The sequence below is a fragment of the Triticum aestivum genome, chromosome 1D (genome assembly GCF_018294505.1).
Source record: "Triticum aestivum cultivar Chinese Spring chromosome 1D, IWGSC CS RefSeq v2.1, whole genome shotgun sequence".
In the NCBI taxonomy this organism is placed as follows: domain Eukaryota; kingdom Viridiplantae; phylum Streptophyta; class Magnoliopsida; order Poales; family Poaceae; genus Triticum; species Triticum aestivum.
Window position 1 is genome coordinate 17,807,440 of NC_057796.1, and position 11,567 is coordinate 17,819,006.

The following is an 11,567-nucleotide window of genomic DNA, read 5'->3' on the forward strand; positions in this document are numbered from 1 at the left end:
GTGGCTCTCCGTCATCGATGTCCTTTTGATGGTCGGCGGTGTGGGGGTCGCCGGATCTAGCGTGTACTGATCATGTAGGTCCTGGTAGCTTAGGTTTTAGCTACTTGACGTCATGGTTTCGGTACGGGCGACGGCAACCTCGAATAATAAAGCTTCATGTCCTTCGTCGACACGGCGTTCTGCTTTTTGGTGGGTGATGGATGTGTGTGCTAGTCTTGTCAAGTCGGGATGGTGTAGCGGCTGTGGCATCCCTAAGGTGGACTTGCGTCCTCCGGCTCCACCATTGTGGTGACATTCGCTCCAGCGTCAGTGCAGAGCACGGGAGGTTGTTCAAGAGCGGGTGCCAATGGTTTTCTCCGTCTACAACAGATGGAAGACTGTGGATTCGTGGTTTATGGTTGGTTGGCTCTGGTTTCCTTCTCCCACATCCTCGCGTGGAGGTGCTTGATCTAGAGTTTGATGGCGCGTCTGTGTGTCCAAGCAAATACTTCATGGATTATGGTTGGGATGCAGCTGGTTGTGGCCTAATTGGCAATGCCATAGCCGGAGGACGCAAGTCCACCTTAGGGATGGCCTTTGGCTATCTTTTGTGATCAGATGCGGGTGAGTTCATTGCTGCTGGGGTGGGGAAGCTCAAGCATGTTAAAAGTGCTTTGCAAGCTGAAGCAGAGGCGTATCTAGGGGCAATTGGGGGAGCGGGCAATGCTGGTGTCCATCACATTTTGTTGGAGCGGTACAAGCTCTCAACTCTAGCGTTCAACATGGATTAAATAAAATTAACTTGTACTAGAGAAATATTTAACATGAATTCAAAAAATGTTCAAAAATATATTTTCAAAAAGAATCATGCATTTAAAAATGTTAAACATGTATAAAAATGTTTGCGATTTTACAAAAAATGTGTAATGTGTATGAAAAAGACTAGACATCAAAAAATATATTAAAATGTTAAGAAGGTATTTGATAAAATTTAAAATTTATAGAAAAATGTTTGGTGATGTATACTAAAAATGTACAATATGTAAATTAATATATTTGTTTTAAAAAATAAAGAAAAGGACAAAGAAAATTGTTGGAAGAAACAAAGGAAATCAATGAAAAATAAATAACAAAGAAAACCATGTAAAAAGCCGTTAAAAACGTGAAAACCCGTAACAGAAAAGAAAAAATGTGCATAAAAACACACCTAAAAGAATTAAAAACCGTATTGACACTAGAAAAATAAAGAAAAAATTCAATAAATATAAGAAAACCAGTGAAAACCATAAGGTAAAACACATAAAAGAACGAAAACGAAAAAACAGTAAAAAGTATGTCAATCCAGACAGTTGGACAACAAAAGAAAAGCAAAGGGACCAGACCAACGACCTGACCAGCGACTCGAGCGAGCGACCGGGGCAACGAACTAATTTCTGCGCAGGGCCGAACACATAGACCCCATTGTTGAGGCGTATAGAAGTCTGCACCAGCAATAGATAGCTCTAGCGACATTCATGGCAGATTCGTTTCTTAACAGGTCTGCCCTTATAACGAACAAAGAAAAAAGAAGTGTGGGCTTACTGGTGTTAGTAACATTCCAGAAAATTCTTTTTCTTTTCCTGTCCTTTATATTCAAATTTCCGTAGCAAAGCTACTGGTTTTTCTCAGTTTGTCTTCTTAGATTTTTTATGCTAGTTTTCCCCCCTGTTTCTTTTTTGTTTTTGTCGTTCTTGTTTTTTACTGTTTAATTTATTAAGTTAGCAAACTTTTCACAAATCCGTCAACTTTTCTTAAATTCATATAAAAACATCAAATTTTAAAACATTCCTAATATTGACGAACATTTTTTTTAAATTCATGATTTGTTTTTAATTTCGCGAAAATCTTTAAAATTGGCAAACTTTTTCAAAAAATTTTAAAAATTGAATCAGCGAATTGTCCTAATATTTTCAAACGTTTCTTTCAAATTCATTGATTTGATCAAATCCATGAACGTTTTCCTTATTCACGAAATTGTTTTCAAATTCGTGATTTTTTTTTCTTATTTATGCACTGTTCAAATAATAAATGTTTTACAAATTCGTGATTTTTTTTAAATTCACAAACTTTTCTAATTCATGAACTTTTTCAAATTTGTGAAAAGATTGAACCAGTTATTTTAAAAAAATATGAGTTTTTTAATGGTAATCGGTTAATCGTGGTTTGATTGGTCAGGCCCATGGGGTCGAACTACTGTGCACCACAGTCCACAGCAATTGTTTGGAGGCTTAATCGCTGTTTAGGTGCTCTTGGGCTAGTATTTCGTTCCACTGTTTCTTTTTTTCTGTGGGGCTTGTTCGAGTTTTTCAGAATGCTACTATTTCTTCATTTCCAACAATATTTTGAATTTTAAAGAAGGTTGAACTAAAAAATGTTTCTCAATTAAAAAATATTAATGAATTTGAAAAAAAAATCATGAATTCAAAAAAACATGAGTAAAAAAATATTCATGAATTTGCATGTTTGCAGATTCAAAAATGGTCATCAATTAAAATTAGTTCATGAATTTGAAAAAATATTCACAATTTGGGAAATGTTTGTGGATTCAAAAATTACTCAGGAATTCATAAAAACGCCATGAATTTGAAAAGATGCTCATACATCCAAAAAAATTCTCGAATTTAAAATAAGGAAATGGGAAAAATTAAAATAAATAAATAAGTAAAAATAAGGAAATAGAAAAAAATGAAAATGAAAATACAAGAAAAAGACCAAAACAAAAGGAACAGAAAGAAACATAGAAAAAAATCTATTAGGTAAGGGTTGTGCGGTTGTTGTGTATCGGTCATGGTATCAGTCGGGGTAGCGATCCTTCGATCCTCAGCACGTGGTAGCTGTCCTCTATGAAGGTGGTACATATGAACGGTATATTATACTGCTCCGAGTCTCCAAGAACGACGCACATCTCTCTTTCCTTTGCCTCTTTTGATTATATTTCCTGTTATTATGTACTAAGCAGATCATACTAGTGCAAAAAAGCCTAACTATGATGTGCCAAAATTGAACTTGCTGGCATAGGGCTCCAACGCCACCAATATGGCGCTAGTGAAAAAGATTACTAGTGGCCTTGGAGAAAACGTCAACAGTATTTTCGGAACTGATGGTGTGCCATGCGTCAAACGTCGGCAGTAAGTCCATGTTACTACTATAGTTCCATCTTTGCCAACACCTGCAATTTGATTTTTTGCTAATAAAAATATATTATATGTAGCAAATTTAAACCAGCTGAACTCCACAAAACTGGTACTCATCAACTTAACTAGTTTCGACTTCACAAAAGTTAGTAGTTCTAGAAAACAATGCTAGTTCAGCTTCACAAAAGCGCGTCTTCAACCAAACTAAGTACATCACATCTCCCATTGAAGGATTAACTTCATCTGGTGTAGCTTGTTCCTATTGCTCTTCCCCTCTTTTTTTAAATGAGCTTTCTCCATCTTCAGCTGATTCCTCGGCCCTCAGGAGTTTTGTCTCCTTGTCTCCTTCTTCAGCTGATCCTTCTCCTGGACTAGTTGATCCTTCTTCTCCCTCAGTCTAAGTATCTTATCAAAGAAATCAGCCTTATCGTCGATGAGCTGATCCTTCTACATCTTCAGCGAGTCATTCACCTCCACGAGGGCCTTGATTGTACTCTCATGAGACGCTATCAGCTTATGGTTGAGCATGTCCATATCACATACCTTCTCCTCCACGGGTGCCGATATGATAACATACGCATATAGCTTTGGCAAACCAAAAAAATAGTTCATACTCTAGTCCATATAATTGTTTAAGTATATAGCATATGCATAGTTTTGGCAAACAAGGGGATGGGCATACATGGCTACATCTGCCTAAATTACCTAAATGAAGCTAATCACTTCACTGCCAAATCATGAAATTACCTAAATTACATAGCTTTGGCAAAGATAATGAACTGCCAAAGATAGTGAACCGCCAAAGACAATGGAACTAGTTCAACTAAATGCATATGTTGTCTACTCATTTCACTGCCAAACCATGGCATTTTCTACTCAATTGCCTACACATGGCATTTTTATAATGCATATACCATGGCATTTTCTACTCAATTACCTACACATGGCATTTTTTCAAATGCATATACCATGACATTTTCTACTCAATTGCCTACACGTGGCAGTTTCCATGTATTCAAACTCCTATCGAGCACTGCCAAACCGTGTAATGTTCTACTCAATTGCCTAAACAAGGCATTTTTACAAACACATGGCACACAAATGGCACCGATGCAAAAGGGGATGAACTCACCGAAACAGTAGAGAGAAGATTGAGGTGGAGAGGATTAACTCGATGTCGTGCCCACCCAAATACCTAGCAACATGTTACCGTCGCCGAAACCCTAGGGTAGAGAGAGAAGGGCCGGAGGGACTGAACTCACCGAAACCCTAGAGAGGAGAAATAAGGTGGAGGGGAGGTGTACATATTACCTCAGCACCGGAAGCCACAGGAAAGGGTGAGGTGGGGCGAGAGGACAGTTGCCCCCTTAGTTTTGACCCTCAGACGCACTTTTGGGCTTGGCCCAATAAGCATAAAATTGATTTTAAAAAGGAATAAATTTCTTACTTTAATAAAAGTAATACAATGGTTGTACTTTCGAAAAACAAATAAAAGACTCAAAATATAATAAAAAATCTTACCATTTGTGAAAATAAAAAATGTCATCATTTTATAAAATATAGTGGGCAAACAATTACAATTTGATAATTTATTAAAATAAAAAATACTACTATTTTAATAAAATTAAAACAACATTGTTTACTTTAATAAAACAACTAAAAGATTAATTGTACTTTTTTTAAATGTCAACATTTGGAATTCAAATATTATTACTTTCATAAAGGTTACTATAATATTTTTGACTACTATAATATAAAAATACTCACCACCATTTACAAAAAATAAAAAGAGTCAAAATACATTATAAAACTTGCACCATTTGCAATTACAATATTCTAAATTTAAGAAAATTAACAACAATATAATATAAAAATGTTCACAACGTACAATAAATAATTACAAACAAAAGTAGTTCCAAAAAATAGGCCCCATGTCTTGTAGAGCTGGCGTGGCAACACATGACACTCCACAAGTAAACATAATAGTGTGGCGTTCGACGTAACGCGACGTCACCACTATACGATGCCTTGTACCAACTGTGGGTCCCACATACAATGGCGTTCAATAATTTTTTAACGTCGCCACTATGTTCTTAGTGATGTGAAAATATAGTGGTGGCGCTGATTCAAAATGGCGCACCACCAACTAAAGGTTTGGCTAGCCATTTCTTCACTAGTGTGAGTAACCTTCCAAGCTCTATATTCAGTCTCCCTTTCCTATCGCTCATACATGTTCAGTATATGAACATGCTTGTTACACTCTTCAATTTCTTGAAATGAACATATCTCAATTTTTTAGGTGAACAATGATACTAATTCAGAAACTTCTTTGGTCTTGATACGTCATGTTTTCTGATTATTGCAGTTGTGATGCCCTAGTAATGTATAGCTTAAATAATAGAAGTTTCGTTCAGTCAACTGAGTTACTCCTTATTTGAACATTGAGTCAAGTTAGAGATATATGAACTAAGCAATATTGCAGTGAGTTAAATTAGTGTGAAGAAAATATCACCTTTGTTTCTTATGTTTGATTGTTATTGTTGTTGTACAATCACTAGCTAGAATTGAACAAGAATAATAATCAACATCCTAGAAAATGGAGATGGATTATAATCTCATGAATGGTAAACAAGGGGCATTGCTTTAGTATGTGGGTAGATCAAGGGACATTTATGTTTGTTGTATGAGGGCACCAACACTTAAGCTTTTATACGTTAGGGCATCCTAATTTTTATTCATTCAAATTTTAAGGTTATATTTTGTGTATCTTGCCATCTTTCTGTCATACTATTATGGGGACTTACTTTCTTATAGTTTTTGGTTTGCATTACAGATGCTTCATATTGTTCTGCATCTTTATATATTACTTGGCTTGGCATTTCTAACTCGAGATACATTGCATTATATCATATTTCTGAGGCGTTTTATGAGCCATCCATTCACATCGCTCAATTATTCAATGGATGTTTAGTAGAATTTAATAGACATGTTACTAGTACACTGCATATCAGTGGTGGTCACAATGCCTCACCCGCGAGATAATCTCCTCCTCATGCCTTGTGACAAGGTTACCAGTGGCGGGTGCTACAAGTGACCCAGCACTGCCTCCCACTAATGCCTGTTTTGGTCCGCCACTGCTAGGCAACCCTGCAGTGGTGCTTCATCCTCCCACGATTAAGAAACCCATTGAAAGTCCCTGATGGTGACAAGTGACACACATGTATTGCGCCACGTATCACCACAAGAGAAGATTGAGAATAACCCTTTCAAGTGTGCCCTTTAACTAGTAATTTCGGTCACATAGGTATTTACCAATTCTCTATATCTGTCATTTTCTGTACAATTTATTTTTATTTTTATTTTGAGTCGTACTGTACAATTTATTTGTCGTGAGCGTATGGGCGGGCTATAATTCTTGCACAAAATTATGGGCCGTCTGTAGGCTTCAGTTGGAGCTTAGGCATGGAGCGCATGGGCTTTTCCTCTTTGACACCTACAGCGACTCAAAAATGGGCCGGAAAAAAGGGCCGGCTAAAACTGGCATTAGCATTTTGTCTTTATTTCCCTTCCTCCTACGTACATGGGGACTTCCTCAAAAAAAAAAACGTACATGGGGACAAACCCAAAAAAATCTTAAAGGTAATCACCGTATAGCTACCGCATGGGACATGTGGTTAGCAAAATCAAAATTCATATAAAATGAAAATAATCACCGTATAGCTATCAGGACTCCGGAGGCCAAGAGCACGAAACCCTAGCCACCGATCGAGGAGCGAGCCCACGAGACAGTAAAGCACGAGCGGCGACCAGGCGACCCAACACCACCGATCGCGGCGGCTTCGGCAAGTACCGCGGCGGCTGAGCGCCTTGTATGGCCGGAACAGCAGCCTCACCACCAATCGCCGCCACCACCTGTGGCGGCAGGCAAGCCAGTGGGTGGATTCTCTTTTGGATCGTCTAGTGTGCAAAATTTCCTTTCGATCTTTTGGATCGTCTAGTTAACTGTTGCTTGATTTGATTGTACGTACAGTGAGTAACGGAGGCACAACCACCACAGAGCCGCCGGCATGCACGACGACGACTCCTATGGATTCTGCTGTCCTTCAGTTCAGGTTGGACTACGAGCAAATCAAGCACCTTAGCGTCAACCAGGTCATCTCCTCTGACGTCGTCTCCGTCGGCCAACACATGTGGAGGATCGACTGTTACCCGCGGGGACTAGAAAAGCACTCCGACAAGGACAATGGAAATTATGTTTCCCTGTACCTCAGGCACCTGAGCAGCTCCAGAAGCGTAAACGCCATCTTGGACGCCTTCCTGATGGATAGAAATGACAACCCATCAGAAGCCCGGAAGACGACGGAACTTCACAAGTTCAAAATCAAGGGCGACCCTTTAAAACGCGACGACTGGGGATATAATCGGTTCGTGGCCAGAAGGGTCCTTGAGGAAAACTATGTTGTGGAGGGGCACATCACGTTCGTATGCACCATCATCGTCATGCGTGATACACCTGTCACCGTGCCGCCTTCAGACATCGGAAACCATCTCGGCTGCTTGCTGGATCAGCCATATGGGACGGACGTGTCGTTTACTGTCGACGGCGAGACATTCCCCGTGAACCGAGCGATCCTTGCAGCCCGCTCACCGGTCTTTAGGGCAGAGCTTTTTGGGTCCATGGCCGAAGCTACTATGTCATCCATCACGCTGCACGATATCATGCCTTCAACATTCAAACGCATGCTTCGGTTCATATACACGGATGAGTTTCCTACTACAGAAGATAACCCCTCCAATGAGGTATTATTTGATTTACTTGCTGCTGCAGATCGCTACGCGCTAGACCGGCTAAAGCTTATGTGTGTCCAAAAGTTATGGGATAATGTGTCAATGGATACAGTTATTGATATTCAAGCTTGTGCGGAGATGTACAATTGCCCCGAGTTGAAGGACAAGTGCATTGACTTTATTGCTAGAAAGAAAGAATCTAAGAAGCAGCCGGAGTCTTCATCGGGCTAGGGCACATACTTCATGGATTATGGTTGGTGAGCTTGGACTAGAGAGTGCTCGAATATAATGTACTGGATTATTTTTACACAGGTGCATATCCATAAGGGATTCTATTTGTGCTTTGATAAGAATTACGGTTTGTTTAACAAGTACTTTCACATTTATACAATAATCAATTTTTTGTAAGGTGTATCAATGGGGATTTACTGTGTTTTGTTGTTGCTAAATTTCTGTACTAGATATGGTTTCTAGTTTGCTAGAGGATTCCCTACTATCTAACCTATGTTGTATCAAGAGGATTTGTGAAGAAAGCCTGAAAAGTTTCAGAATCCAATGGAAAACAAAGACTAATAGACGGAAAAGTACAAAGCTATATATGTATTTCTATGTTTAACTTGTATGTTTAGTTGATGACAAATTTGAGTTGTAGTACCAAAAAAAGATGAAAAATTTGACTTTGGGCAGGTTGGGCTATCTGTGCGTTCATGAACTAGTGAACAGATTAGTTGTTAATTTGCCCATCATGCCATCTAAACAGAAGGGGTATGTTTATTATCTCTACCACTGATTTACTTTTTTTGGGGGGGGGGGGGGGGGTCTACTTGTATTATTTACACACTTGGTTGAAATTAGAACATTTTGAACTACAACCAGATGTGGGGGGGGGGGGGGGGGGGGGTCTACTTGTATTATTTACACACTTGGTTGAAATTAGAACATTTTGAACTACAACCAAATGTATATGCTTTATGTTTTGCTAAGAGGCGGTATAATACATTCACAAGTCTTAAAGTGTTTAGCTACAGTCTCCATCGAGAAAAACAACAATGTGCGCACACACACACAGGGTCACCACTATTATGTCACTCACGAAAGTGCCCTCCACCGTTGGCTTGTCGAACAAATACAGTAGTTCAAGTATGCACGGCGCAACGGTTAACTTTACAACTGTAATTTATTGGTGCCTTTCTGCCAGGATAAAGTAACAGGCAACATGAAGTAGATATATGTAGGGTCTCTGAAGGCTCATGATTTAAGCGGTCGTTCACATCCTCCTGTTGTAGCGAAGCATGACCTTCCCCTTGGGCCCCGGCATGACCACGTTCCAGTCCGTCTCAGGGAACGGCGACACCATCTCCATCTCAAAGTTCCTCAGCAGGTGGCTCCATATCACCTTGATCTGCATGCACGCGAACGCCTCGCCGACGCAGGCGTGCCGCCCACCACCGAACGCCGTCTATGCGAACGCTCCGCCAGCCCCGTCCTCCCCTCTGATGGGGCCAAACCTGTCCGGTTCATACCTCTCCGGGTCCCTGTACACATGCGGAAGACGGTTGTGGATCACCAGCGGACTCGCGACCGTACGCCCCTCCGGGACTTCGTACACGTCGCCGTCCTTAGTTTGCACGGTGAAGCTCCGCCGCGCGTGGCGCAGCAGCATCATCGCCGGCGGGTGGAGCCGCAGAACCTCCTTGATGCAGCGGTGGAGGGTTTCCATCTCCTGCAGGACCTCGTAGTCCACGCGGTCCCCGTGCCGCTCCATGATTCGCTCTTGCTCTTGGACGGCAGCGTGCAGGTGATTTGCGTTGGCGCGCACGAGGAGGCGTGCCCGTGCTGGAGCTTGTTTGCTGCCCCGCGAACAGCGCCGAAACCAGCATCCCGACGACCTCCGTCTTGGTGGTGGCGCGGCCGTCTTTGTACCTGGAATCGATCAGGCACTGCAGCATGTCGTTTGGGCCACCGTCGGGGTAGCTTGTTTTGCGGGAGCTGACGATGCCGGAGAATATCTCGTCGAGCCTAGCGCGCGCCGTGTCGCGTCTGCGGTGCGCTGGTATCTGCAGGTGCGGAAACAGGATAGTGACGAGGCGCATGCCATCGTTGAGTTCCCGGAGGTGCGTTGCGACCTCGGCAAGCATCTTGGCCCGGACCTCCTCCCCGAACAAGCACCGGCTGGCGACGAGCGTGACGAGGTGCTCTAGCTCCTGCTTCAAGTCAACCGTGCCGGTCGGTCCCCATTTCGCAAAGAAATCCTTCATGCATGCATAACACACACAATACGTAGTAGACAATCACATCAGAGTTTCTAAACGATCGTTGCAACTATGTACTTAAAGATGATGCCATCTTAATTATTTCCTACCTCGACTTCTTGCACCATGAGCCGGGCGTAGGTCCTGAGCTTGGCCGGCTTCATCGCGTCGCCGAAGAAGCGGAATTGTTCGCGGCGAGTGGCGAAGTCTACGTCGAAGGCCACACCGGGGCCGAAGGTTGGAATGGTGAACTGTGAGACCTGGTCCTGGCTGATCTCTGAGTCCAGCCCTTGGAAGAAATGGCTAGACACATCTGGCCCAACCAGGAAGGTCACCTTGCGATGCAACAGTCTCACTGTGAACACGCTCCCCATCTCTGCATGGGTGTCGCGGATCACTTGCAGTGGGCCCTTGGTGTGAAGTGCCAGGAGGATCCCTAGAAGGGGAGCCCCTGTGGCCATGGGCGGCGGTGGAGGTGATTGTTTGGTTGTTAGGGAGAACGTCGCTCGTCGCCGTGCCATCTCGATCAACACAATTGTGACGAAAATAGGAAAAGATGCTAGCCAAAGGACTCTTGTCAATTCCATGTTTGCACTCCAAATGCGATGACCGGGGTAATACTGTAAGAACATGGTAAAGCAAGTTAGTAACCGAGTTCTGACTTAGTACGCGAGACACCCATCAGTAATGTAATCACATGTGCTCCAAAAGCCAAAACTACCACACAAATAGGGTAAAAATTCAGCTACCCTAAGTTTTGCTCAAATTTTCCTTGCCCAAAATTGGCCAACATTGGCAAGCAAACTAAACTAGTTGCCAAAGAGACATTGGCAAGCCAAAATATTGGCAGCCATTCAAGAACAACAACAAAGTTTTGTTCTTTGTAGAAGTGCATGCTTTAGCCAATGCAACGAAAAGACCGATCTGATGGAAGAGACTTGGCAGCACATTATACGTCGACATTCCCCTCACGTGTGGCTCCCTCAGGCCAATACGTGGACCAAAAGTGGGCTGCAATTTAATTGCGCCAGCCGGGTCTTGAACTCAAGACCTCTTGGCTCTGATACCATGTAAAAGTGCATAGTCTAGTCAATGCAACCAAAAGACCCAATCTGATGGAAGAGACTAGACAACACATTATACGTCAACATTTTTGACCCAAAAATTGCTAAGATATGTTTTGGGCACCATCCAGACATGTCCATATCCTTGCTGGTTTTTAGAGTTCATTATATCCTTGTCTATTACCAGCAAGGATACTGTGCATCAATGATCTATGCGTGTTTAGCCTAGGGCACTCTGCTCACCTAGGTCTGAGCTACCCGGCAATCAAAATGATTCAGTGGGAGATGGAGAAACTAGTGAGTGCGCTGCG

At 42.1% G+C, this 11,567-nt stretch overlaps 2 protein-coding genes across 2 annotated transcripts; one reads left to right on the forward strand and one right to left on the reverse strand.

Moving 5' to 3' along the window:
• The first annotated feature begins 6,866 nt into the window (after positions 1–6,866).
• On the forward strand, positions 6,867–8,306 carry LOC123163194 (BTB/POZ and MATH domain-containing protein 2-like). The gene is made up of 2 exons (XM_044580944.1): positions 6,867–7,084; positions 7,183–8,306. Exons 1-2 carry the CDS (start codon positions 7,024–7,026, stop codon positions 8,169–8,171), a joined length of 1,050 nt encoding a protein of 349 aa, XP_044436879.1. The 5' UTR covers positions 6,867–7,023; the 3' UTR covers positions 8,172–8,306.
• Positions 8,307–9,399: 1,093 nt separating this feature from the next.
• On the reverse strand, positions 9,400–10,653 carry LOC123163206 (obtusifoliol 14-alpha demethylase-like). Its single transcript, XM_044580952.1, has 3 exons — positions 10,303–10,653; positions 9,864–10,192; positions 9,400–9,790 (listed from the first exon to the last, which is right to left on the reverse strand). The coding sequence occupies exons 1-3, from the start codon at positions 10,651–10,653 to the stop codon at positions 9,400–9,402; spliced, it is 1,071 nt and encodes a 356-aa protein (XP_044436887.1).
• Positions 10,654–11,567: the final 914 nt, after the last annotated feature.

Bases quoted from the DNA above. Each gene is read 5' to 3' on its own strand.
- LOC123163194 (XM_044580944.1), top strand. From the start codon at position 7,024: ATGGCCGGAACAGCAGCCTCACCACCAATCGCCGCCACCACCTGTGGC. The intron at 7,085-7,182 runs GTGGGTGGATTC...TTGTACGTACAG, and splicing joins CTGTGGCGGCAGGCAAGCCA to TGAGTAACGGAGGCACAACC.
- LOC123163206 (XM_044580952.1), bottom strand. From the start codon at position 10,653: ATGGCCACAGGGGCTCCCCTTCTAGGGATCCTCCTGGCACTTCACACC. The intron at 10,193-10,302 runs GTAGGAAATAAT...GCATGCATGAAG, and splicing joins TCATGGTGCAAGAAGTCGAG to GATTTCTTTGCGAAATGGGG. The intron at 9,791-9,863 runs GTACAAAGACGG...TTCGCGGGGCAG, and splicing joins CAGTGCCTGATCGATTCCAG to CAAACAAGCTCCAGCACGGG.